We start from the raw sequence: 27,495 nt of genomic DNA on the forward strand, positions 1-27,495 counted from the left end.
GATGAACTGAGTTTTGTACCGCTGATCGTAAGATGCATAGCGAAGTAAATTGATCGTGTATGTAGGTACTTTATCGCTGTGGCATACGTATATACCCGATTTTAACGCATTTAGGCTCTAGAGAACGGATGTCGGAGGGCTTGCCTCGAACTCGGTGTCGTGTGATGCTCGCTTGTACTTGTGAGTTGCAGCGCGCGGGAATAACTAAAACTTATTTTGTTGTACTCGCAGTTCGCTTTGATCAGCTTCCTTTGTTTCTGAAGCGTGGATTGGCGGAAGAAGCTTTCCAGGTCCTTGATTTTCAGGAAACCGCGCCTCGACACCAACGAAAGAGGAGGGTTATATTGCGGCCTATGTACATTCGCTTGCGGGCGGCTCTCTTTGCACTACCCAGTTAGGGCCAGGGCTACGATGAGGGCGCTGGTGGCGGTGTTTTTCGCAGCGCCGCCTGGGCAGAGTCTGACGTCTATAGTCCGTGCCCTTGAGTTTAAAGCCTCTTTTTAGTATTGTATATTTACTTCTTGAATCTAACAGCTTAAGAATGACAGGTCTCGTCGAGTTATGTCGTTCCTTGCCTAGTCTGTGTATACGCTCGATTTGTACGCTCTCAATTTCGAGGATATCCTGAAAAATGCCTTTATTTACCGCAGTTTCGAGTGCGGTGTTAGTTTCATCTTCTTTTTCTGGAAGTCCATAAACGATCAAGTTAGAGCGTCTGCTATAGTTTTCCATGTCGTCTATTTTAGATTCAAGTATTTTAATAGTGTTTTGCATGCAGTTAATTTGCTCTTGAAACAATGCTACCCTTTGTTCGAGAGCGGAAATCGATTCTAATTTCCTTTCAATGTTTGGAAGCCGAGATTCCTTGATTTGTTTAATGTCCGATGCAATTTCCTTAAGATGTTTAGCAATTTGCGCTGTGTCTGGGCCCGGATTTTCTTCTATGTCACCTCCAAGCAACAGCAATTTCCTGGCCGAGTAGGTGAGTACATTTAACATATCGCACAGCCGAGGGCACGGCAGCATCAAAAGAAAACGGTTATCGGAACGAAAGCATTTACCGTAATGCCCTCTTACCTGCGCAATGAAGACAAGCGGGTTTTGAGTGACCCGCATGTTTTCGATGCCGCCGTGCCCTGTGGCCGTAAAGTAAGCTGGCAGCCCTTTTATAGCCGGCCAGCACGGTGTCGCCGCCTGTGGTGGTGCTGCGCAGCGCTCCACGCGCGGTGACGTAGAGCGATGATTCAGTCGTTCCCACGGCGGCCAGTTGAGATCGTGAAGCACGCACCAAGGCGGTCCATCGGGGTGAAGCGTACTGGTTGCAGCCACGAGCGGTTCCGAGCACCATGACACTGGATCTTGCAGAAGGCTAAGGATCTGCGCAATGAAGACAAGCGGGTTTTGAGTGACCCGCATGTTTTCGATGCCGCCGTGCCATATGTAGGCATGTTCAAGTGATATCTAACTGCACTATTATCAATGACATACCAATTGCGTGCTCATTTTTTCCGGTTGATAAAGAAAGCCCGCAATATCTGAAAAGTGACACGTGATTGGACTGCAGCGCACATCGGGAAGCAGCGCCCTCAAACAGGCTCACTGTGAGGTAGCAAGAAAAAGTATGGATTGCCCTACAAGACTTCAGCCAACTTGGAGAACCTGGGTTATTCTCAAACTTCGATATAGCGAATTATCGGTTATAATGAAGAATAGTCTTATCATTGACACAGGGTCACGAATATGTGTTTATAATGAATTTCCGGATATAACTAAGTTATTTTCATGTCGGATCAGACTTTGTTATGAGGAGGTTTGAGCGAAGAACATCTACAATAGCTACCGAGCAAAGTTGCAGTCCTCACTTATATGTTTTATATGTCGTAGTCTCCTCGTGAATGGAAGATTTTCAGTGATTCATAGGCCGCACTGTAATGCCCAAGGTGCCTATGCCAGCAACACCTGCTAGCATCACATTTTTAAACTTGCAGATCATAATGCTAAGCAGGGCTGTTGCTTCAGTGGTTAGTCACACACTGTAGCTCGGCTTGCATTATGTTTGAGCTGATCTTGTGGCGAGGACTGCACAGAGCGATTCAGACCGGCTGTTGTAAGGTTCATGATTGTTGCAGACCCTTTCACTATTTACAAACATGGTCCCCGTACGGATCCAGTTTTGTGCGCCAACATATCCTAGTAGCATTGGCGGGGAACAAAAGCCTTGGCGAATAGCCCGCAAATTTTCAACACTTGTCTCCCTGTGTCTAGCCGAATATTTCAAATAAACATTCTTCTAAGCTGTATACAAGATTGAAAGAGGCAACCTTCACTTCCGCCCCCCCCCCCTTTATCTGAAAACGCAAAAAGAGACTTTCCTTACTCTGAGACAACTTAAAAACACGCTTTCGGCGATATATACTGATAAATGAAGTAAGTGGAAGTTTCTTGGGTTACAATGCTTGCTGCTACTATCGCAATCTTGAAACCGTGTACAACTTTTTAAAATTATGGCACAGTGGCTAACACCGCTGCTGCAGTCATCTTCGAGAAGGGGAAAAACCAAGTTATATGAAGTGCTTTGTCTTGTTAAAAAGCTGAGCCGCCTGGTAACTGTTGTTTCGGTGCTCGGCTGATGATCCAAAAGATGCAGGTTTGATCCCGGCCACAATGGTCTCATTTCGTTAGAGGTGAATTGCTAGAGGCCCGTGTACTTAGATTCAGGTCAGTAAAGTTGAAAATTGGGCGAGTTGGTGATAGTTCATGTTTACGTGGGAAGCAGCGCAAATTAGACAAGGAACGAAAAGGTCCTGTCTTTCTTCGTTCCTTTTCGTGCCTTGTCTAATTTGCGCTGCTTCCCACGTAAACATAGATTCAGGTGCACGTTAAAAAGCTCCTGGTGTTGAAATTTCCAAAGCCCTCTTCTATGGTGTGCCTCATAATCATATCGTAATTTTGGCTTGTGAAATCCCAACAATTATTATTATTGTTAAAAAGCTTAATAGTGGACATCTTGTCAGAACATTGTTCTAGATTGAGATGCGTTAAAGGGGCACTGCGACACAAATTAAGCACTTCGTTTTCACAGTTTCTTCTGGTGCCGTGGAATGCACCGATAATGTTGCACAAGTGGCAGCACCGAAAGGAAAGCTGCTATATTGTTTCACCGGAAAAAGCACCTTGATTTCGGACACATCAGCCATTTTTGTGATTGGAAGTGACGTTTCATCACGTGGCGCAGTGACAGCAATAGCTGATCGTTTTGATTGGCTTTACACGACAAGCCAAATGTAATATTCATGTGATCCAGGCTAGGCCGCACTATTGCGTGCTGAAAACAACAAAAACACTGTACTTCATCAGATACAAGAGGATTCTGTTCTTAAATAACGTATTTAGCGTTGGTGTTCTTGGCAGTAATCACTGATCGACCGCTAGGAATATATAAAGAAATTGACAAGCTCACAGAGCACATCACTGCACACATGCATCTTCCTCCCTTGCCATTCTTATGAGCACATTCCCCACTAGCAAATAAAGAAAAATAGGTGATACCGGCCATGTGGCGATGGCTTTGGCAAGCATGCACAGAGGGTGCAGATGCGCAGGTCACGTTCACTTCTAGTCGGGGGCCTGAGCCTGATATTGCTTCCTCTACTCGCCAGGCTCTGGGTTCTGTCGCCTTTCTAAAACTCCATTGCAGGGTGCCCACGCTCTGCCATGAGAGCAACTGCTAGCTGAAGCACGTGGTTTGTCGTAACACCACCATGAGGCTAGACTTCCAGTAAATTTCTATGAGAGATCCAATCGGGATGATTGAGCTGTAGTGAAAGAGATATTGGGGGATGGTGAAAAACTTGTGCAAAGATGTCAGCAGTTAAACTGATCATGCAGAACGAATCATTCACAAAATCAAAAATTCGCTAGGGATCATGACACTCTCTCATCTGAAATTGGAGCACAACTATATATATGTTTTGAATTCGGATTTCGGTATAGTATATTGAGGCAAGTAATTTGAGACGGGTATGTGCGCACGTAGTTTCAGACCACCGTTTCTTTTGCACACATACTCTACAAGACTCTCCTCTCGCAGTCATTGATGGTCACGAAGGAAGCTATGTCTGCTTCAGCTGTGCAAACTCCTCTCGGCGACGTCGCTTAGCTTCTGCTTCGGCGGCGCCGAAAGAGAGCGCGAGGAGGAAAGCGGAGGAGGCGACGCTCCGTTTTCCTCCTCACGCTCTCTTCACAATGTGCTTCTCCGTTGCGTTGTCCTTCCTCGGTCACAACCACTGACCGTTGGCTGGTGCCCCAACGTCAGGGCTTAAAGTCAGGGGGTGCCCGGGGGGGCCCGGCCCCCCCTCTAATATTTAAGGAGGGGCCGGGCCCCCCCTCGGCAGTCTGACGGTTGCACTGCGGCACCCATATTTGACAAGTGCTGGAGTTGAATTTTTTGGCAGTAGTGCTTTGTGCGGGGAAAATAGACTGTGCAACTTTACTCTGCAAATTATACCCTGCAATAATGATGTAATCGCGAATGTTTGGTTGACGGGGTGTCCACAAAACAGAACAAAACAGGTATCGTCGTACTGGTGAATGCAATTCACTAAGACACACTGCACACCACGGGCAACGCCTCCTGAAACTACGGGTCACCACCCTGTTTGTTCGACAGAGCGTCTTGGCACAGCATACTGTTTCACGAGGCACCTGAGTGTGAAGCTACTTGCTCGTGAATCAGTAACGGTTCACCTTGCTCTGTTTAGTTTGCCACTAAATTTTCATTCATTTAGTTGTGCATCACAAGTCTGCTGTAATTGCAACGACGCATGTATTTTGCCTACTTTATTAGGCAAGTGGTAGCGAAAATAAAATATAGCATTGTCGTGCCTGAGGTTCTGAATCCAGTGAGCCAACCAGTGTTACTTACTTTAAGCTCACATATCTTTAAGCCTTTACATCCCGAGTTATTTTTGAAAGATCGTTCCCAAAATAATTTTGTTTATTGCTTGATTGGATTGGCACGTTGAATAAATGTCCGAAATACGTTCGGAATAATATATGTATTTGTATAACATTCATAAGCATTTGTTCAGTTCTAGAGACAGTTGGCTTCACTGCACTGTGATCATCGCAAACATCTCTCTTGACGCTTAATCTATAGCATTTATCTGGTACAGCTTGTTGCTGCGACACGAAGTCTTGCAACCTTCTAATATATCCTTCAGCCACGGCTAGAGAAACAGGATTCGAACCTGCCTCAGCCATTACAACAATTGCTCGTCGCGGTGCGCATCGGCTACGCCAGTGTTGCAGAGCGGAAAACTTTGTTGAATTGATTTAAAAACTGAGGTCGCGTCCGCAGATCACGTTCGTTCAAGTGAAATATTCACTATTCAGAAATTTGTTTAACTGAAAGATTTTTGCATAGAATGCATAGGAAGACCGCCGGGGATGTTCTAAATGTTCGATATTCTGAAATATTCCTTAACGTTCGTAGAAGTGAGAGTTCACTTTATATATATATATATATATATATATATATATATATATATATATATACACGCACACCGTGGAATCTCGTTGATACAATTCTGCATAATACGTTTTTCAGCCTAATACGTTTTTGTTTTATTCCCGGCCAACATCCCTAGGAAGTAAGGCATTTTCATTCGTTTAATACGATGACATTTTTGCCCAGAATTGGATAATACAACCGCGAAAGTGGATCTTGATCGATATATCCAGAAATCCTGCGTTTATTCTTCGGTATGTCAGCTCGCACCGCGTTTCAACAACAACCCCTGATCTGCGCGTTGGTTGCAGAGCCGCGCGCTGAGGCCACAGCAGCATCAGTTTTGCGGCGAAACGATCGCTGCTAGGTGATCTTTTCTTCGAGATTATATATATATATATATATATATATATATATATATATATATATATATATATATATATATATATATATTGCCGCTTTATGAGGGCCCCCCCTCCAATGAAGGGAGACTTTAAGCCCTGCCCAACGTGCACCCGTGTGCACATCATCTCATCCGTCTTTCTGTGACAATGCTTTTATTGCGCAAGAGCATGCCCCCACGGAGCGCTAGATAGTCAGCTGTGTTTGATATAGGCACCTTTTTTTAGGAGCCCACACGATTCCTTGGATTTCAGGGTTAGCACGGCAAAGACGAACGTTCGTCTGCGATCGAAATCTGTGAAAGATGGTTGGAGGATCAGTGGCGGAAAAGTTTGGGGAGGACAACAACAAAACAGCATGGGAATCAGCAGAGATTCACCGTAAGAAGCAGACAGTTATGTTTTCGCTTTCTTCAGGAAAAAAAAAAAAAAGATTCGGGTAGGCGCAAAAGCATCACGCCGAATTGAAAACAGAGTATCTTCGCTCACAGCTAGGCCACCGCCCCTATATGTGCATTTGCATGACTTTGTCGATCTATGCCCATACCATCCATTCATGCATACATATGTTTTTACGCCAATTTCATTTCTCATCAGAAGATGTGTACAATACTGATAAGTGTCACCGTATACACTGAACAACCAGGACAACAAAATGCGATACTCCTACGAAAACATGCATGTATGGATATATCTCGTCTTCAATAAAATATATACATATATTAAGCGGCATGTCCTGTAATAGTTGAGCTTGTAAGTTTCAGACACATCTGCATTTATCGTCAAACTTTACATTTAGGCTCTTTCGAGCATCGCGCCAGCCCAATGCTTCCCTCAATTCCGTTACCAATGTTACGCGCAAAGAAAGAGCTTAGAATAGTAACGCTCCTGGTGTGTTTTAAAATCTTCTATCCTCACAATAATTACTTGAAGAAAGGAGGACAGCATGTTTGAATGAACTTTTTGCACTTGTTTGTTGTATCTAAAGGAACAGAAAATTTTGTGTGACAATGTGCGAGCGCGCACGAATACAAGTGCCGTGTGCGCGCGGACCGCGCATGCTGGCGCGATTAATCTTGCATTCGAAACTATGCAAGCACGCGGGTATGCCCGCTATGCGAAACGTTCCGAGCGTCCCGTGCAGCAGGCGGCTGCACGCGACGCTCGGAACGCTTTCACTGTGCATCCTCTATCGTTAACTCACCATGTTCGCCACTGCCGGTGAAGACGTCCAGCTCTGGTGCTCTTCGACGGTTCAGCCGTGCCTGCGTTTCGACGTTGACGAGTCGCGGGTTCGGACGGTTACGTGCGTCTCCTGGTCTGCTGACGGTTCGTATATTGCCAATTTTTCACGTTTGCGAGTGAAATTTTGAACAATGTTAACCGCTGAGACTCGAAATTATGCAACGGCGGTCGATTACAGATAATAAATTAAACATCGGTTCGCGTGCAGTGGCGTATTAAATGCTCAAAACGGCACCCGGGAGCGCAGCCCAGAAGCTTAAAAAAAGCGCGTGGAACGATATTAGCTAGCTACAGCCTTCGGCTTTTACTAGGAACCAGCGAAGCCCTACCAAATTTCCTGCGGAACGCGCAGCCGTACAACGTAGCGTCCGTGCACCCGGTGTTGCGTGTAAAAAACTAAACTAAACAAAAAAGGTACTAATTAGGTTCGTGCGAAGCGAATTAGTAATTGCACACAAGCACAGGCGGGGAGTTTAGCGTTGGAGCTGCACACGTGCATGTCCAGGTGAGCGCCTCAGCAAGTAAAGGACAAGCACTGGCTTCAGGAGAGAAATGTGGCTTTGAATCAACTGTAACATGCGTCCGTATTCCATAAAAAGGTGTGCACTCTGGACAAGCTTTAAGAGGAAATGCTTCCTTTAGTTTACTAGGTCACTAATTGTGCCACTCTGAACCACTGTGTTCTCATCTCATCCTTATTCGCGTTTGTCCCGTCTGCAGAAATGTTTTCTACAAGACTAAAATGCGGCTCTCAGCAGGTCCAGTCTTTTATTTTGAATTTATTTTTATTCATGTGTTTGTAGACAGCCCACATTCTTTAATGGCAGGTTGTATATGAGTTATTATGTAGCTGTATGAAGAAATCAGTTAATGAAATCTAGAGAAGGATCATGGAATTGTAACATACGTTGCCTTGAGGTATAGAAATTAAGATAAAGTTAATAGGGCAGATGAAAAAGCTTGCTGCGGTTGGAAGCCATTGATTTTGCTTATTGTTGCCGCACTTCAAAGTGACTTTATCGTTTGGCTCTAAATATGATGATTAAGAGATAAGTTTTAAGTTAATTTATGAGGCTTTTGAATTTTGAAAACGAAGGGGGAAACAGCCCTGCACGTCTGTGAAACATTTGGTGTTGCCATTGGATATAATTTCCTGTGAATCTATGCAGAGTTAAGAAGTCCCATTGCCTATTTCCCCCAGGAAGACGCTTGGCCTCAATCTCGCAGTACTGCGACTTCGTCAACGTCACAGAGTTCACGGGAACCGAGCACGCACACACGCGTGTGAAGGTTGAGGTGAGTGTGCCTGGGTGGCAGCACTCGGCCTCAGCTGTGCTGTTTGCTTGCACACAATGGTAGTGCACTGGTACAGCGTACGTTTTGATCTTGTCATGTAATACAGTCACTTGCTTTAGTCCGGGTTAACCCTGTCAGGTGCAGGGTTAACCTACGAAGAACTGTCTGTGAATGGATCAAATTTACACCGCATTACTCCAATGTATTCGTTATTTTATTGCAACAAAAATAACGTCATACTAATACGTTGATTTGTGTTTTGTGGCAATTAATCTGAATTATTTTAATTAAATATCTATTTATCCTGAAGTCATTGATATTGTTTTTGCATAATTAGAATGAAATCTCAGGCAAGAAATAAATTGTGATTTTGTTTACGGTTACATTCATTTTGAGCAAACAAAAATTATACTTTTGACATAGATCGTGAAAGGTGGCATGTCGAAGGATTCGTTAAACATCGTAGTGCCCTCAGCAAAGTGATCATAAATAGCAATACACAGCAAAATAAAGTTAAAAGAAGACGCAAATATTATGCAGGAGGTTCAATTGATTCATACACAATGTATCTGTCTCGCTCTTTCTTTGCTCTTTCTTAGCCACTATAACTAGTAAAAGCATGCTGTGTGCACAGTTTTGTACAAAGGTGCCTGAAAGGATTGATGCCCACTTTGGCATGCCTCCATGATTTTGGCTCATATTTCTTATTATATATTTAAGATGCATTAACCAAAGAAATGCAATTTCGCAACATGTTATGGTGGGGGGAAAGGGCATAAAAAAGCAACTGCAAGATTCCTTGCCTCCTTTGGTCTGTAATAGCTTAAGAAGGTTACTTATTACTGTACCTTTAGTTATGCATGTTTTGTCTCCTTAGAGTTAAGTGAGATAGGCAAATGCTTCTGGAAAACTGTACACACCTGGTTTAAAAAGATGTGGTGTTTGGTAATGTATTGCAAATTATGTACCTTTGTACAAATGTACAAACGTACCAGTCTGGTGACATGCAATTTCAGCAGAAATCGGATTTGAACAAACCAGCAAGTACCTCTGGCACACAGTGGGCAGAAAATCCCAAAACACTCGACACTCAATGGGTTAAAGACAACAGACTCTTTTCATAACTGTAAAGCTAGCTTTCTTGCTATACAGTTTGCCCAACAAATGGTGGCTACTGCAAACAGCGTATTCAAGCAAAGTTTGCTTGCGCTGTGACGCGAAATGCAACGCAGCGCTCTTGCAGAGCACTGTGAAAAGCACGACCATAAGATCGACTTCGACGGCGCTTCTGCTCTGGAAACAGAAAGGTATCTGGGAAGGAGGCTCTTGCTCGAGTCGTGGCACATTCAAAATGCGCCGGCAAATGTGAACCGGTCCCTGGGAACAATGCCCTCGGTTTAGTTCACGGCCTCCGAAACGTGAGGGAAAGGGAAATCCGGAGCCGCGGTGGAACAAGTCGGGGAGAAGCTTCCATGACCAAACCAGTCACCCCTGAGGAAGGGGCCGAATTGGTCCCGAAAGGTCGGGCTCTCTTAAACTTGGCTGGAGCCATATTAACCTCCTAGACGTGAAAAATGTGGACTCGGCTCTCTTGACTAGGCTTGTGTGATATAGAGCAGTTTGAATATTTGAACGACTATTACAGTATTTGAATTCACTTCGAAATGAGTTTGAATTAGTGTGAATTTTGAAAAATTCGAAATGAACGAATAGACATGTAAACCGCATGTAACTAACCCCTTGTAAAGGTGGTTTCACTGCAGTGGAGGTGTGCTGTACGGTGAATACACCTATCCAGGGAAATCCACACTGCCGCGATGCCCCATTTCAAGGTTAAATGGACAAATTACCCTCACATCAATTCATAATTTTTAAAACCTCGTTATACCAGCTTATATGCTCTAAGTATAGTAAATTTTAAAACTCTATGTATTTCACAGGTTATCACTTGCATTCTGCCGAAAGTCAAATCCTGCTACTATTCAAAGTTGCTTCCACTTCCCTTTGAACCAGAAAGAATGACATTTGCACATGTCTTGTTTCAATTTAAAAAAATATTGTGCAGGTTAGTTAGGTCATGACAAATATGCTAATTTTTCTTTTTAATATGTGATACCATTCGAATTCGATTCGAAATTATTCGACCAAATAACTATTCGCTTCGAACCTAGAATTTACTATCCACACAAGCCTACTCTTGACATGAACATGCATAACAGACAAGCCCTAGCACGTGCAACTAGGACCTTGTTTCCACTTGAAGCTGCAACTCCGAAGTTTGAGGAACTGCACCAGGATTCTTCCTGGTGTGGAATGTTAGCACGGGCCAATATCTTTAGCGTGCTGCCGGGCCCACAGGTTGCCATTATCTGCTGGGCTTTTCAGAAATGTGGCATCTCAAATGCCCTGAATCGCACTGTGGGCTGTCATTGAGTGGCAAGGGAACCTTTGACTTCTGCAATTCATGATGGCTGGTCAACTGCATCTTGGCTGCATTAAATTTTCATTCAAGGTCATAAAATGATAGGCCTGAGCAAAACACAGTACAGTCCCAGCGAAAGCTGAATGAGCGGCCTTTCTAGCACCGTTTGTAAACTCTCTTGTGGCAACCACTAATTCAGGCGCAGTTGCAAGGTGCCCACTATGCCATTAATCATCATAATTTTGCATAGTATGGAAGTACCCATTATGCCTTTATTCATCATTCTAAGGATAAGAAAGGTACCCCCTCTGTAAGGCATTATCAAAAAAGTACACATAATGCCTTACATATGTAAGGCATTATGTGCACTTGGTTGATGTTGCGACTGATGACGATGAACAATGACTGAGCTCCTTGTAATGGCGACAGCGGACAACTATGCAACCAAGATCAGCTTTGCGATCTCATAAAAGCTTTCATTGTGAAAAAAATTATTATATTTTTCACAATGAAATGTGAAAACGATTAGATTCGATTTCACAACGATTAGATATGGGCATCGAGGTCTTTGCATGTCTTATTTGCTAAAATATGAGCGTTGCGGAATTGTGAACATGACACATGCAGTTAAAGGATGCTGTAGTTAAGTTGACCTGGCTGTGAGCGCGGATGGTTCACATTTCCACGCATATTCGAGCACACGAGGAGTGGGAAGGAGTGGGCAGGAGGGGCAAATTTTGTGCACGGTTTTAACGGTGTGTTTTTGGACGACACAGCACTGATAAAACAGTGTTCCACGAAGCCACTAACCAACTGGCCTGCCTTAGTCTTCTAAGTTATGCACACTTTAATGTTCTTTTACCTTATTTTTTTTTATCAACGCTAAGAACAAATTTCTATTATGCTTTCTCAGGCCTCACTGTCCAGCATATCAACCTTTTGTCTGGCCAACTGAGAGTCATTGCATTTTAAATTTTAGGCCATGAAAATCGGGTGTATTTTGAAATAAGAATTGTGAAAATGTAAACTGTACGTTGACCTAACATTTCTTCTTCAGTGCCTTTCTAATAACTGAGTCTGCATGTGGGGCATGCTTCCTGTCTCAGGGTCCCTGCTACTGCTGTGCATTCAGCCCCAACGACAGCAGCAGCAGCCTGTGCGTCGGTCTTGTGGAAGGCGGCGTGCAGCTTCTTAGGAACGGAAAGACGTACTACTCGTACAAGGTATGGGTCATTGTCATTGTAATTTAACTATTGAAGGATTGCTGAAGCACTTTAGGACATGTGGAATTTTTCAAGCTTCTAGACCATGTTGTCGTTAATGTGCGAGCCAAATGCTGTTCAGTCTCATACGACAGGGAACCTATGGTGTTGCTTTTAAGTGCAATGGAATGCAAAAATCCAGCGAAAATAGGAATTCTTGATTTAGAAAAAAAAAAACTGAGGAAGAAGTTTTTTAAATGTTAACACCAATAAGTGTGGCAGAACTTGCTGCAGTATACCCAAGGTTAACAGGGAGCCGTCGTGTGACTTTGAAGATTATTTTCCAATTGTTTCTGTTCAATTTTTCATTTATTAGCTCAGTCCTTTTTTCCGTGCACCAACATCCTCCAAATAGCAAGCAGGTTCGTGCTCAACCTGGCAGCAGCGTTCAGCCGGCGCGTTTCTTTATTCCCTACGATCATCTTATGTTTGCTAAGTGAATAACTTCATGTAATATTGTGTTAATTTCTAAGGGCTCGCTTTCTGTCTGTTAGTGCTCATTAATTTCATGTAATATTGTACTTTCTATTTACAAGGTCACTTCAGTTCAAAGCATAGTGTCTTGCAATAATACCCAGAGGGAAATCTGGTGCCACCGTCTATATGAGTTTTGTGAGGGGCACTATGCAATCAAGGGAATGACAGTATATGTGTATGCAAGGCTTGTGTTGGCTGTTGTTGAGGAGGCTCGGCCTAAAACGTGGATACGGCTGCACAAATAGAGCTTCTCTAAAACAAAATTTCATAAACAAATCTTGTTCACCGATATATTTTAGAATTAAAGTTGACTGACCTGTACGGCATAACCAACCGGCAAAAGAAAGAAACGGATGACCACCTGTCGCAGAGTGAACACTGACCTTGTTTGTTGTCCGTCTTCCAACTTTAGCAGCCGCTCACTACTTTTTATGTTTAATAAAAAGTGTACATCGAAGTGGAAGTTCTCAAAGTAAGATAATACTCGTTTCTTTGTAATCCTGAGAACTAGCTTAATACGTGCTGCTTCAGTACGAAATTAACCAATTTCTCGCTAGGAACGCGTTGAAGCCAGACGAGTCTCTGAGGTGTCCAGGCTCTTTGCGAACCATGCCAATGCGAATCCAACACATTCCGGCATTCTCATGATTACAACAGCATCGCAGTGCCAGTTTTTCCTCTAGATAACTGGTTAAAGCTCTGAGTTTAATACAGTTACTTGTATTTTACCAGTGAAAAGAGTGTTCCGCACTCGCCGTCATGGCTATGAGCAGCGCTGACTAACGCTCCCAGGTTTGCATGCACATAAATACCCGATCAAGTGGATGAGAGGACGACCGGCGCTGTAGCCCCATTGGTAGAGCATTGGACGTGCTATGGGAAGCTTGCAGGCTCGGTCCCTGCTGGCAGCAGGTTGTCTTTTCGTCCACTTTACTGTTTTCGTATTTATATCAGAATTACTACAATACAGTTAAAACAGTAGAATTAACGTCCCCTATTCCTTCCTTGGCTTCATTACCTGTTGGTTTTCACTGAGTCTATGAGTACAAAGATTAGGGGAAGTGTGTGAATCAATGTGACAATAACCAAAAATCGCTAATGACCTTGATTTTTCAGTGAGCTAAAGAAAAAAAACTTGGGCAGTAATAATAGGAATGAAATATTCTTTGTACCCTGCAGCCGCACAAGGAAAAAGTGACGTGCGTGTCGTACAACAACAATGGCAGCTTTGTGGCGAGCGGTGCGTATGACGGCAGCGTGGCCCTGCTCTCTGTGGACACCAAGGTTTTCAGGGATCTCAGTGCACCAACCGGAAAGGTAGGAGTGAGCATTATTCAGAGAAACAAAGTGCTGCTGTGTGACTTGTAGCTTGCACAGGTTCGTCACTTCATGCAGCATTAACCTCAAGGAGGCATCAGGGGCAGGCACTTTGTTGTGCCCCCATGTCTTCTTCTATACCTTGTGTTTGTGCAGACCCAGTGCATAGTGTATACTCGCATAGTAACTTACCTTGACATTAGAGTGAACGCTACGGAGGCAGGGCTTAAGCACATTCGTGTTGCTCCGCAAGTAGTACGGCAGCTCGTTAACTCGTTAACAGATCGTTAACTCGTTTAGAACATGTATACACGAAAAATGCGAATGGGAGAGCCATTTTGATTGCTCAGTGTACATTTTAGTGTCATATTACGAGTATATTCTTGGAGAACTAAATGGTGCTCTTGCGGGCTGCACACTGACCCACTACGTCATGGACGCCATGTTTACTTTGGGAAATGGGCGTGCTGAAAAGGTGGTTCTGTCTAAGGAATGGAAAGAAGAGGAAGACATTCTTGCAAAGTGAACAATAACTGTATTTTACTTATGAGTCCCCGCAACTGTTTGAGTCTCATAATACATAAAGCGGCATTTATTTCAACAAGGCAAATGAGAAAATTATCAGTAAACTTAAGTACTATTTTTTGGCGTGGTAGCAGGCATGCGCTTCGTTTTTGTAGCTTCCACAGTGCTGTCAAGAAATGTTGTCACCAAGTATAGGCATAGTTAGTTCATAAAATACACCCTTGTAGCTCAAAATCTGTTGAGAATTAGCATGAAGAATTAAAAGGTGAAATTTGTACTGGATAGATGCACCGAGACGGCTTGGCCAGACAGGAGGCAATGTTCAATGAAACAGCAGATGTTTAATGCATTGTTAACAGCAGTGGTGTGCTTCGAGGAGCTAAATGAGGTTTGGCGAGCTTCCTATGGGAAGTGACAACACTTTTCGAAGCGAGCATGCTATAAATAGCCTCTCAAGGCCGAAGCAGTCGCCTTGGTGACGGAGAGGTCTTTCAGCTGCGGGAAGTGTCACTATGGGCAGCTGTTGTACTAACTTGCTGCACCAGGCTGCCAACATTATTGCTTGCGCAGGGGTGGTACAGCTACGCCAATTGCGCCGAAGGGCTGCATTTTTGACTGCCTGTGCCATGTTGGGCCAAAGTCGCAAGATTTACTGAAATTGCACCACACTGCTCCAAAACACAGAAACCGACTTCCGTGCGTTATTCTGCCCAGTTGGAGCAGAAACTAACAGGTGTAAATAACCATGATTTTTCTTCGTCCTCGATTTTGGATGGAGCGTTCTGGATGAAACTGGAGCCAGGCAAAGTAGGCCTAACATGCGACTATGCCACGCTGACTTTTATGTTGGTACATATATAGCCGTGCGCTCCCAGCTTGCAACGTAGCTGCCGAGTGCATGCATGCAGATACATCTCACAGATGACGCCAGGATTGTCGGGAATTTGCACAGACAAGTGGATTTTTGTTTGTTTGTTATGCACCATCTCCGCGAGACAGTGTCATCTGCTTCTTGGAGGAGCCCTGCAACACTTTTCGAAGTAATCATCGAATGGCTTCATTAAAGGAGTTTATTGCCTCACGAATTGACTGCCGCAAAAATGATCAGAGTCCATCAAGCATGAGCGGAGTTGCAGGGATTTGTCGCTTGCTTTGTGCGTTCTTGGCAGATTCGAGAAATTTTTGCAGCAATCGATTCATGAGGCAATAAACTCAGATGCAGAGAGAGGTCTTTCAATGATCACTTAGATTAGTTGTTCAGGACCCCTTTAAGTCTGTGGGTATAGTGGTGGTTTCATGGAGCCGTCTGAATAATCGGGCTCGTCCGTATTATCAGTGCTCGGATTATTGGTCAGCAGCTGTACAGTACTGTCCACTGTTAAAGGGAACACTCCAATGAGCACCTTTCATTTTGCTATCCCTCTAACAGCAAGTGGACAAGGAAACGTTGTTCATGCACTGCACGAGTCTGTCAACAAGAGGCAGAACTGTCAATCGCCAGCAGTTTTATGCAAATCTAAGCCACTATGTTTTTGCAAGAGAACGAAATCCAAACATGCCCTGCACGGAAGTGTTCCCTTTAACAGTGGACCCGTCTGTACATGGGGACTTGGGGGCTTTCGGTCAAGACTGTGGGAATGTGACATATTGCAGATGGGAAAACACAACAGCAAAGAAATGGAGGTTCCAGGGTACTTCTAAAAGAGGGTATAAACATGGACATTGACAAGGAAACTTGACAAGTTAAGGACTCCACAAAGAGTGATGGAATGCTACATGTTAGGTGTAACGTTAAGGGAAAGGAGGATAGTGGTGTGGTTTAGGGAGCAGGTGGCTGTGACTGATATTGTAGTTAAGATATTAAATGGAACAAATGGAGTAGTGCTCCATTGAGAACGCAGGTAGTGGGGCGAAAATACTGATTCGAAGGAATAGAAAGGATGAGCAAATGACAGAGGTAATGGGGGATTTCTGGAACGCAACTGCATAATTTAGGGGCCAACTGAGTCCTTGGTGTATTGGCAAGCACTGCCACTGCTTTTCACTGTTCGAAATTCTTAGATCAGAGGAAGTTTTCCCAACATTGGTGAGCGTTGTCCATGATCTTGTTAAAGAGTGCATAAATGACAGCCAAATATATATAAAAGAGAGATGAGAAGGCTCTGCTGCACTAAATTTCATCTGTTCCATACTTGTTTTGTTGTTCGTGCACTGTTTTTGGTGAAGGTCATGAACAACCATCTAGCATGAATAGCTGTCCTTGTGGATCCGTTGTGCAGAGTTTAAGCCCTAGGTAACTTTTATGCCAGGCTGTGGTTGGGCTGCAGTGGTCAAACCACAATAGGTTCAAGCTGGTGACCACTTCGATGGACGGCTACCTGTGCATCTGGGACAGCAGTGCGAGGTGCCTGAGGAGCAAGCATGCCGTGCACCCTACGCAAGGTTCAAGCTGCCTGTCGCTTTCGGCAGTCAACGAGTCACTGGCTGTCACGGCTGGTCACGACCGTCACCTAGTCCTCTTTGACATGCTCACCACCAGGTATGTTTATGCAACACTTGCTGTTGCAGCCATCTTTCCTGTCTGTCATGTTACTGTCGCCTTTAGGCTTGTGCGAATATTTGAGCACTTCAAATATTTGAACGAATATTACAGTATTTGAATTCACTTCAATTCGAATTTAAATTATTGGGAATTTCGAAGTATTGGAAGTGAACGAATAGGTGTATATTAATCCGCATGCAACCCCCCTTTAAAGCTGGTTTCACTGCGGTGGAGGTGTCCTATACCATGAATACACCTTTCCAGGAAAAATTCGCCCTGCCACAAACCGCCACTTCAAGGTTAAATGAACATGTTACCCTGACATCGATTCATAATTTAAGTTTAAAAGCTTGTTATACCGTCTTATATGCTCTAAGTATAGTAAATTTTAAAATGTAACTTGTTTTACAGGTTATCACTTGCATTCTACTGAAAGTCAAATCCTGCAACTATTAAAATTTGCTTCCACTTCCCTTTGAACCAAAAAGAGTGACATTTGCACATGCCTTGTTTCAAATTTTAAAAAATATTGTGCAGGTTATTTGGGTCAGGACAAATATGCTCATTTTTCTTATACTATTCGAATTCGATTCGAAATTATTCGACCAAATCACTATTCACTTTGAATTCGCTTCGAACCTAAAATTTACTATTCACACAAGCCTGGTCACCTGTGTTTTGAGGTCAGGAGGTGTGGACAGCTTAGTAAACCTCGACAGTTCATTGTACAGAAGCCGCTTGTGCTGCTGTTGTCATTTGTGTGACCAGTGAATATTCTGGTGCTGCGAGCAAAGAGACGGGCTGTGATGCTGGCGTCAAAGTGCTTTTAACATGAAAGTGTTTTATGCCGGGGTCCACCAAGTACTTCTGTTACCGGATATGACGTTGATAAAATGGACGCCAACGGGTGAGAAAGAAAAAAAGAAACACCAGGCCTGCGCGGAAAGCGCAGCACAGTCACAGCGAAAGCTGGAAGAGCGGCATTTCTAGAGCCCATTATAAACTCTCTTGTGGCTACTAATACAAGTACATTAGCAGCGTACCCACTATACCACAAATCATAATTTTAGGGAAGTTGGGAAGCACCCACCACGACATTATTCGTTATTCTGCGGAGAAGCGAGGTACCATTTGTGAGGCATTATGTGCGCTTTGTTATTGCGGTGGTTGATGATGATGAATTATGGCTGAGCCCTTTGTAATGGGTTGGAAGCTTTAAACGACCCACTAGTTACGTAATTCATATTGTGTGACGCCCGGTCGTTATTTAACTGTCCCACCACGGTTTATAACACACGTTAACCGGAGAAACGGAGAGCGAGAGAGAGAAGGAATTAACTTTATTGAGAGCCTGAGGAAATGGATCATGGGAGCCTTATGGGCTTCCTTGGCAACCAATAGAAGTGCACTTGCCAGGAACCCACTACGCTATAAATCATCATAATTTTTGTGAAGTAGGGAAGCAGCCACTATGCAATTTTTCGTCATTCTGCGGAGAACCGTGGCACTCGCTAAACACATGTAAGGCATTATGTGCACATTGTTGATGCTGTGGCTGATGACGATGAAGAATTATCATAGAGGCCTTTGTAATGGGTTCGAAACACTCAACAACCCACTTGTTGTGCAATTTGCATTGTGTGACGCCCGGTTACAGAATTCGCGTTTGTGTGACGCCTGGTTGTTATTTTACAATTCTACCACACTACATTACATATGTTAATGCGGTTCCTTCCCGACATGAAGCCTGTATAGGGTCTTTTTGCAACGCAGTTTCAAGCACAGGCATGGGCCTGAGGTAGAACACCGCGCTCCCACGCAGAGGGCCCAGGTTCGAACCTCATCCCATCCTGGAAATTTTTTTTCTTTTTTTTTTTTTCTTATTTCGTGCGATAGTGGTTACGGACACCGGCGGCGGCGGCGGACAATTGTGGCGCCAAAAACGGCCATTGAAATGATCTCATAACAGCTTTCGCTGTAAAAAAACCAAGAAAGAGATCCGCCGCTGGGAATCGAACCCAAAACGTTGCGGCCGCGATGGTAAGCGCCCGACGCTAAGCTAACTAAGCTACCTGGCAGATGCTGGGCACTTCACAAACAAGCCTTATATCTTTCACGCATTCTGTCTCGCACGGTGCTCTCTGTTGGCGGTGTAGGTAGGCGAGGTGGAGCGGGGCGGTGCCGCCGTCTGTGAGAGGTGAAAAGAAGTAATGCGTCACGATCGACACGTACTAGCGCTTACTCCGAGATTGCGCGCGATATCGGAGGTCATGGTTAAAGCGTCTCGATACCAGCGGGAGACACTGGCTGCGCTGGCGTCACCGAGGCACTCTAGACGCAGTTACGTACGTTCTTTGCCTTTCGCTTCGTGTTAGCGTGCGCCGGCTCATCAGAGTAGTGCGGCTTCCACATGCACAAACGGGATTTCTCCGCCACCGCTGACTACTTCAATTGCGAGAGCACCGACTAACAAAACTGCTGCAATACGCGTTGCAGAAAAGACACAATTTCGACGGGCAAATGTCGTGCCTTGGTGGAGCGAGACAGAGGCCAGCGGGATGCACGCATTTGCGGCTCAAGCAAAAGACCTCTATGAACTAGGCGTCAACATGGGTGCATCTACGCCGATTGGGGCTATAGCTGCCAAACAGGAATAGACATTGTACAAGCTCTCGTATATCACTACACGATAAGCACTACTTCTGTGTACACACGTTTCACTTTTGTGTTATACCGATTCCTATGATGGAGGGATCAGCCATGTTTTTGTTTAGTAGCCTCTTTGTGAGAAGGGCTGCTGTAAACTCGAAACTCTTTTGTAAATCATGTACAATTAGTTCAAGCTTTAAATGTTACTAGCTTAAGCTCTGCCGGGTCCAGTTGCTCGCTTGAAATGAAGAGACCTGTCCCCTGAATTTTCACCAATTATGGGCAAAGAGGAAAAAAAAAGTTTTTTTGAAGCTGTAGCCATTAAGTGCTTGTTAATAAAATAAATATTGCTTTTTGTCGCTGGCATTGATGTTCAATTGTAGGCTTGTGCAAATATTTGAGCACTTCGAATATTCGAACGAATATTACAGTATTTGAATTCGCTTCGACACGAATTTAAATTATCTGAAATTTCGAACAGTAAAAGTGGTTTCACTGCAGTGGAGGGGTGCTATGCCGTGTATACACCTATCCAGGGGAAATTTGCATCACTTGCATTTTACTGAAAGTCAAATCCTGCGACTATTCGAAGTTGCTTCCACTTCCCTTTGAACCAAAAAGAACGACATTTGCACATGCCTTGTTTTAATGTTAAAATATGTTGTGCAGGTTAGTTGGGTCATGACAAATATGCTCACTTTCTTTGTAATATGTGATATATACCATTCGAATTTGATTAGGAATTATTCGACCAAATCACTATCCGCTTCGAATTCGTTTAGAACCTAAAATTTACCATTTGCACAAGCCTAGTCACTTGACAAAATGAAACAAGTGAGACTGAACCTTGGCACTGGAAGAATTATGGCTAATGCAGACACGCAACTGCGCTGTTTATGTAGAATTGGAAATATTGTAATTCCACGCCTTCCTGAAGTCCGGAGTAAAGTTGGAAAAGTCTGTTGCGAGAAGCAGTGTTCCTGGATGTGGTCTACATCACAAAGCTGCGCCGTTTGGAGCAATGGCTCTAGTTCATGTTCATTCATCTCGTAACATGTGGAGGGTTACAGGAACCTAATTGTTCTTCTCTCCTCTGGGGGATCGTTGCTTCCTTTCCTGACTCTGGTTGTAGGGTACGCCTCGTGCATGTTGGGCACCACTTATCTGGAGACGGATTTGCGTGACGCTTACTCTACCAGCACAGTTGAGAAAGGATGAGATGTTTGACCGCCCCGCAGTGCACGAAAGGCGATGTGGCTGTGCTCGTGTACTCTCTGGTGTGGCACAGAAAAGGCACCACAGGCTGATTGTTGCCATACATTGGTTTATTGACCTGGGATGCAAAACAGTGTGACAGTCATGGCATGCGGGTAAAGAAGAGCTCATCCCAGGACCAATACAGTATGTCCACTGGTGGCGCCATTGGCTAACCAAAGGAAGGGTCATCTAAGCATGAGCATGAAAAGTCGCGGAGCAAAGGTCAGGGGTGGAAGTGCTGCGCCATTTGCGCCACGCTGCGCCAATCCGCTTCTGCGGCGCCATCCTGCTCCAAAACGCAATATTGTGCCGAAACTGCTCCCAAGCGGTCTTTGGTGCACGGCCTCCGCGATGGGCTCCGGTGCGCTGCCGGAACCGGGCTACGTTTGGCGCCTTCATGTGCCGCTGTCATCCGTGTCATGGCGCGCCTATGCGAGCTTATATCATCATCACATCACTTGGCGCGCTCTCGTGACGTTGTCGAAGGCGCGAAAAAGCTAGCGAGCCTGTACAGGAGCTAGCTACAAGTAGAGTGTACTAGAACAGGGGAGTGCTCGGAACGGCCGCAGCACCAATGTACAGAAAGTGAAGCCCAAACAGGGTCAATCCACCTGCAGCGCTGCGATCGGTAGTCTGCAATGCGTCGTCGTGTAAGAGTTGCGCGCGGCTCCGGCAAAGTGGTGGAGGGGTAGAATGCCCGCTTCCCACTCAAAAGGCTCGGGTTCGAATTGCAGCTGTAGATGGTGGGTTTTTATTCGTAGTGTCACCTTTTATAGCTGTGTTGGTTTTTACTTTCTTTCTTAAAACTAGCTTAAACGACGACACATTGCAGACTACCGATCGCAGCGCTGCAAGCGGATTGACCCTCTTTGGGCTTCACTTTTCGAAGCTCATTCCGGGCACTCCCCTGTTCTAGTACACTCTACTACAAGAAAGCAACGTTTTTAGATACAAGGAAGTGAGGTTGGGGCCACATTTCGATGGCGCCGGCGGCAACGGAGTTTTTTGGCGCGCTGCGCACGAGGCGGTTGCTGTCATCGTGGCCTGGGATTGCGAACATGAATAAAAGTGCGTTGACGCTTCATAATGTCCAAAAGGTTCTATTTACTGCGAATATTTAATTTGATGCGACGCCATGAGGATAGTGCGAGCAGCTGCCGCGGACGTAAACGCGCGACCATTATTTAGAAATTTTGCATTAAGGAAACTGCTGTATAGCTGAGTGTGTAAGATGGATTTTGTGTCATACGTTTGCATGAGAAAGAAAAATTTGTCTTATCCGTTTGCGGTCAATGAAGCCACTACCAACCACGAAACCACTCACAAGGCTTCGGTTTGTGTAAGTCGGTTGGACCATTTCTGAAACTCATTTTCTTTAATGAGAGCGTGCCATGCGGAGAATTTTTTGCATTGCACACAAGCCCTTAGACGTTATAAATGCAGCATGTAAACGCGCTCGTGCAGCGACGAGCTTAGTCTCGCCAGTGTGATCGGTCGCGTTGTTCGATTTTTGCTCGTCAGAACCTGCGCTCGGCTCGTGGTTGAGTACGCTGTAGCTCGTACCATCCGCTCGCCGCCGTTGCTGTGTGTGGTTTGGTATACATGAGGTGGCGAGTGAAGAAATATACAAAAAAGAATAAGATAGACACTTGGAATGCTTATTACTCGGACGAATGTGAGGTAGTACGAAAACAGAACCACGCGATACAAATTGTACGCTTGCGACATCTAGTATCATCGCAGCTCATGTACCTTATTTGCGTGCATATAACCGACACCAATAATTGACTAATCTTGGAAGGGAACTTGAAGGGAAAAGGTGGAACCGCATGGCGCAGTTTTTGGCGCGATTTATGCGCGTTTGGAGGGACGCGCGTGTTTTTTGACGAACGCCTTCGCGAAATCGCGCTGTTGCGTCCCGAATGGCATGATTTCATGCGCGACTCACGCGTGGTCGGAGGGTCGCGAGCGTCATTTTGATGAACGCCATCTCGAAATCGCGCCGCCGCGTCTTCCTACTCGAAAACGCCTCGTGCGGCGCGTCGCTCGCTCGTCCGACAAGCGGAGTTTAGGGTGCAGACGCGTGCTTGCTTGATTTCTTTCAGTGCCTCCAGACGGCACTGACCTTCGCGCATTTTGAAGGAACAATTTGAAGCCGGCGTAGGCTTTTGACGAAAATGTAGCAACCCGGCAAACACGGAGCGAGAACGCCGCTGCTGAAAAACGTTCATTACCATGAACGTTTTTCATTTGTCAGTCTAGTCAAGTGTAGCTATTCAAAACATCGCTTATCTCGTTTTCCAGAGTCATTGCTCTATCGCAGCTGTGATGTATAAGACGTACACGTGTATATATATATCATTTGTGTTGTGATTGGTTCATCAGTGTTGAATGTTTTTTAAAATCGTTGGAATTTCTAATGTTTACCAGAAATAAAAGATTAAACAACAATGATGTTTGACCCTAGAATTGTGCTCCAAAACTAACTTGCATTGCTCCAAAACGCACATATTGGTGCTCCAAAGCTGCTCCAAAACAGCATTATGCCTGCTCCCTGAGCTGCTCCAAAACACTCAAGCCCGCTTCCACCCCTGAAAGGTGCATGTAACCAACTCGGAGTCCTGTGAGTGTCTTTCACAGCTATGTATTCAAGCTATGTGGTCTAGCTATGTAGTCAAGCTCTGTAGCTATGCGCATAAGAACAAGTCTGGCGTAATAGTCTCTTCTGCCATGTTGCCACTGGGATGGCAGCTCCCAGCAGTTGAACTGGCTTCTGGCCAGGACAGCACACTAGACAAAACGCAGAGAAGGCGCAATGACTCCTTTAGTTTTTCATTAATTCGTGATTGGTACTCAATGCTGCATTGGCAGCCATATTTTATAAAGCCTGGTGTTGAAACGAATCTAATGGACTCTTCGATGTGCTGCATTGCCTAGCGAGCTGGCAAGTGTGGAGACACCGGAGACCTTTGAGTCGGTGGCGTTCCTGCCCGACGGCCACCGTCTGCTGGCTGGAGGCACGTCGGGGCGTCTGTACCTGTACGACCTACGTAACACACGACAGATGCCACCCAGCACCTTTGACGCCCACTCAAGGCCCCTTCTGTCCATAGCCACCATGCAGAGCCCAGAGACAGAGATGCAGGTGAGGATATTCTGGTTGGAGTGGATGATTGGACAAGTTGGTGATTCTTAAGCTTGGTGCACTGCGCAAACAGTAAACAGGCACCAGTGAGTCTTCTCTTTCGTTGTGTGCAATTTGTAGCCCAAGACCTTTCTTTTTTTTCCGTTTTTCTGTTCATCGCCGCTAACTCGCATATCTTGTGTTTTCATTCTGACACTTCCTATTATCCCCATGCATATATGTTTCGTTAATAATACGCCTTCATTTAATAGTCTGCGCTTGTCTTCGTCTGTTTCATCGTCCCTGTTCTCTTGTGCGCAGTGCACCAATATCATATTTAACTGCACTCATGCGAGTGCGAATGCTGTGATAGTCTTTCTACTACCAAATATCTGCGATGCCGTATGAGACCTTGGTATTGCAGAGTTTAAAAACAAGTGGACTTGCCCTCTTCAAGGCTGCAACTCGTTTCAGCCTTGAAGAAGACAAGTCCACTTGCCGCAACGTCGACTCCAGTGACACCCCGTGTTCACGAATTTTTCATACCTTCAAGCTTCCATCTTCCCAGGAACTATTACCTTTATTTTTTTGGATTTCATGCGAAGTTTGTTATAACTTGCAGATTTGAAAAACCCGGCACTGACAAGTGTACATAAATACTGCCCTTGAAAGTGTGCTGGTCACATGCATTGTATGCGCCGTTTTCCAATAATCTGCCTTTTCCACGATACCCCGGCGCATGCGCCCTCCCCTAGCGGAAAAGTCGCGAAATGTCTCTTCATCTCGGAGGCTTTGCTTCTGGCAATACTGGCTGTCCCTGCCCCTATCGAAACCCTACCAAAACGGCAGAGGGCAACACAGGAAAACGAAAGAGGCGGATTGGTGCTCTGTCGATCATGGGCTTGTCGGCGATCAGCCGTTCCCGATATGGCAGTCTGATCTTTTTGTCCAGGTCACTTGTCGTTTCACGTTGTCATGTTTCATTGTTGCCTGGGTGTGAATGCATGACCATCGTTGTTGCCTGTAGCAAATGAAGTGTTGAGTTGCTGAGCACGTGGATGAGGGTCCCAATTCCTGGCATGGAGGGAGGGAACAATTAAGAGGGAGCATTGCGCTATGCAAGAAAATGAAAGAAAGTATAGTACGTCAGGCATGCACATGCCAAAGCTCTCCCCCATTTTCTCGAAGGGCAAAGGCTCCTTAATTTTTTTCCCTTTTTCCTTTCTTTTCTCTCTTTTCCTCTTTATTTATAACACCACACGTGCACAACATCCTTTCTATGGTAACTCTCCCTGGAGGGCGGGTTCGGATAGGAGATGCGTTGAAAGGGCTGCACCTATCCTGCCCTCTCTCTACAACACGCTCCCTCACCAGAGCAGGAGTTGGCCCTCCCTGGTGTAGTACCGGGCCACCACTTCTCATATGATGCCCACAGTTTTATGCTGGCCCTCAGTCTCCAACAACTGCATAGCACTTGAAACAGTCAGAATTGTAATGCAGTGGAGGCCAAAAAATAAGATAAAACCAGACCTGGACAGACTGTCGCTGGAGGCTGAACGTGGCAATGGTAAATGCATGCCCTCTCAGACGTGGGTCCTGTTGCAGTCTTGTACCTTGGGACCCTCGTCTGTATATTGTATGTCCTGCAACCATCCTTTTATGTCACAATAAAAACGGAAAAAAACTGAATAACTGAAGTCAGGCTAGCATAGCTACTTGAGAAGTTGGGAGGAGTTAGCTGGGGGAGCATGTACAATGCTGACTAACTAATGTGCATTTCCTCTGTTATAGAGGTAGTGATGGGAGGGCTGCTCCAATTGCTCCAAACTGCCGCAAAAGAAACGCTGCTACATGCTCCTCCAAACTGTGATTTTTGTTGGTAACTGCTCCAAACTTGCTCCAAAACGGTGATGAGAAAATGTAATTGTAGATCTTTAACCGTCTGATCAACCCACAAGCCCCAAGGGAACTGAAAACAATCTGTATACTCTAGGCATGTGTGAATAGTAAATTTTAGGTCGAAGCGAATTCAAAGCGAATAGTGATTCGGGTGAATCATTTCAAATTGAATTTGAATAATGTATATCACATATTATTAAAAAAATTAGCGTATCTGTCATTACACAACTAACCTACACAATATTTTTTAAAATTGAAACCAGGCATATGCAAATGTCATTCTACTTGGTTCAAAAAGAAGTGGAAGCAACTTTGAATAGTTGCAGGATTCGACCTTTGGTAGAATGCAAGTGATAACCTGTAAAATGTAAAATACGTTATGTTTTAAAATTTATTATACTTGGAGCATATTAGCTGGTATAACGAGCTTTTAAACCTAAAAAATGATAAATCGATGTGAGGGTAATATGTTCATTTAACCTTGAAGTGGGGCTTCGCGGCAGTGTGGATTTCTTCTGGATAGGTGTATTCACAGTATTGTACCTCTCCACTGCAGTGAAACCACCTTTACAGGGGGTTGCATGTGGTTTAATCTGCGGTTTCATGCGGACTATTCGTTCGTTTTCAATACCTCGAAATTTAGAATAACTTGAATTCGTGTCGAAGCGTATTCGAATGCTGTAATATTCGTTCGAATATTCGAAGCGCTCGAATATTCACACATGTCTAGTATATTTTCATTCTGCTGTACTAGTATGCAGTTTTATCAGCTCCGATCTCATTTATGCGAAAAGAACTGGCATATCAAGCATATAGACGATTTTCCGCAGCTGGTTTGTTCAATCAAATTTAGATGGCGCCACGGCACTTTGGCCGTCCCCCTACCGTGGCAGGGTGATGGCCGCCTTCATGGCCATCACCCTGCCGTAGCCTTTGGCAACGCTGCTCCATATGTCTCCATCCGCGTCGCGTCGTCTGCTCGGTGTTTTCATAGCGTCTGCGCACACATGAGTAAAAGTGAGCAAACAGCAGCGCCGAAAAAGTAAACATGGTGGCATCTGCGGATCCAGTTTCCTTCCGCCTCGAATTTATTACGTCGTTGTCCAGCGCTGTGTGGCCCGTAAGTTCAAAACCTGCGCATTTATTTGCTTTATATTCGCTTCCTGAAGCTTCGAGAGCAATGTACTCGTCGGTATTTTGCAGTGTTTTCAAGATTCATTCTCATATTGTCGGAGACAAGGCTTAGCAGGCATGGCTAAATAAACACGGCTGATCGCAATAATAGAGGCAAAGCATACCTGACGCTTTTTCTCCAGCTTGAGCTGACACAAAGCGATGGCCGATTTTTCCATTTATTTATTGCTGTGAGGAAAGTGTGCGAGTAGCAAGCGCGAGTTCCGATCGAAGTGGGTTGTCGCGTCTGCATGGGTGCTGTGGCTTGTAACCCCAGCTACTGGCGGTTGTTAATACAACAATTACCGTATTTACTCGATTCTACCGCGCCCTCGATTGCAACGCGCACCAGTTTTCCGCGACCAAAATACAAGTAAAACATCGATTGTAACGCGCA

General features: G+C 44.8%; 1 protein-coding gene across 3 annotated transcripts in view; it reads left to right on the plus strand.

The window, feature by feature from the left end:
* Window positions 1-7,014: 7,014 nt before the first annotated feature.
* Window positions 7,015-27,495, plus strand: part of LOC119372552 (protein NEDD1) — a 74,971-nt gene continuing 54,490 nt past the window's right edge. For all 3 annotated transcript variants that reach the window (XM_037643034.1, XM_037643035.2, XM_037643036.1), the window contains exons 1-6: window positions 7,015-7,239; window positions 8,357-8,451; window positions 11,980-12,096; window positions 13,792-13,929; window positions 16,764-16,993; window positions 23,840-24,047. In XM_037643034.1, coding sequence (XP_037498962.1) covers window positions 7,116-7,239; window positions 8,357-8,451; window positions 11,980-12,096; window positions 13,792-13,929; window positions 16,764-16,993; window positions 23,840-24,047 — 912 coding nt within the window. In that variant the 5' untranslated portion in view covers window positions 7,015-7,115. The remainder of the gene's footprint in view (window positions 7,240-8,356; window positions 8,452-11,979; window positions 12,097-13,791; window positions 13,930-16,763; window positions 16,994-23,839; window positions 24,048-27,495) is intronic.

Source organism: Rhipicephalus sanguineus, chromosome 10 (assembly GCF_013339695.2).
Source record: "Rhipicephalus sanguineus isolate Rsan-2018 chromosome 10, BIME_Rsan_1.4, whole genome shotgun sequence".
NCBI lineage: Eukaryota > Metazoa > Arthropoda > Arachnida > Ixodida > Ixodidae > Rhipicephalus > Rhipicephalus sanguineus.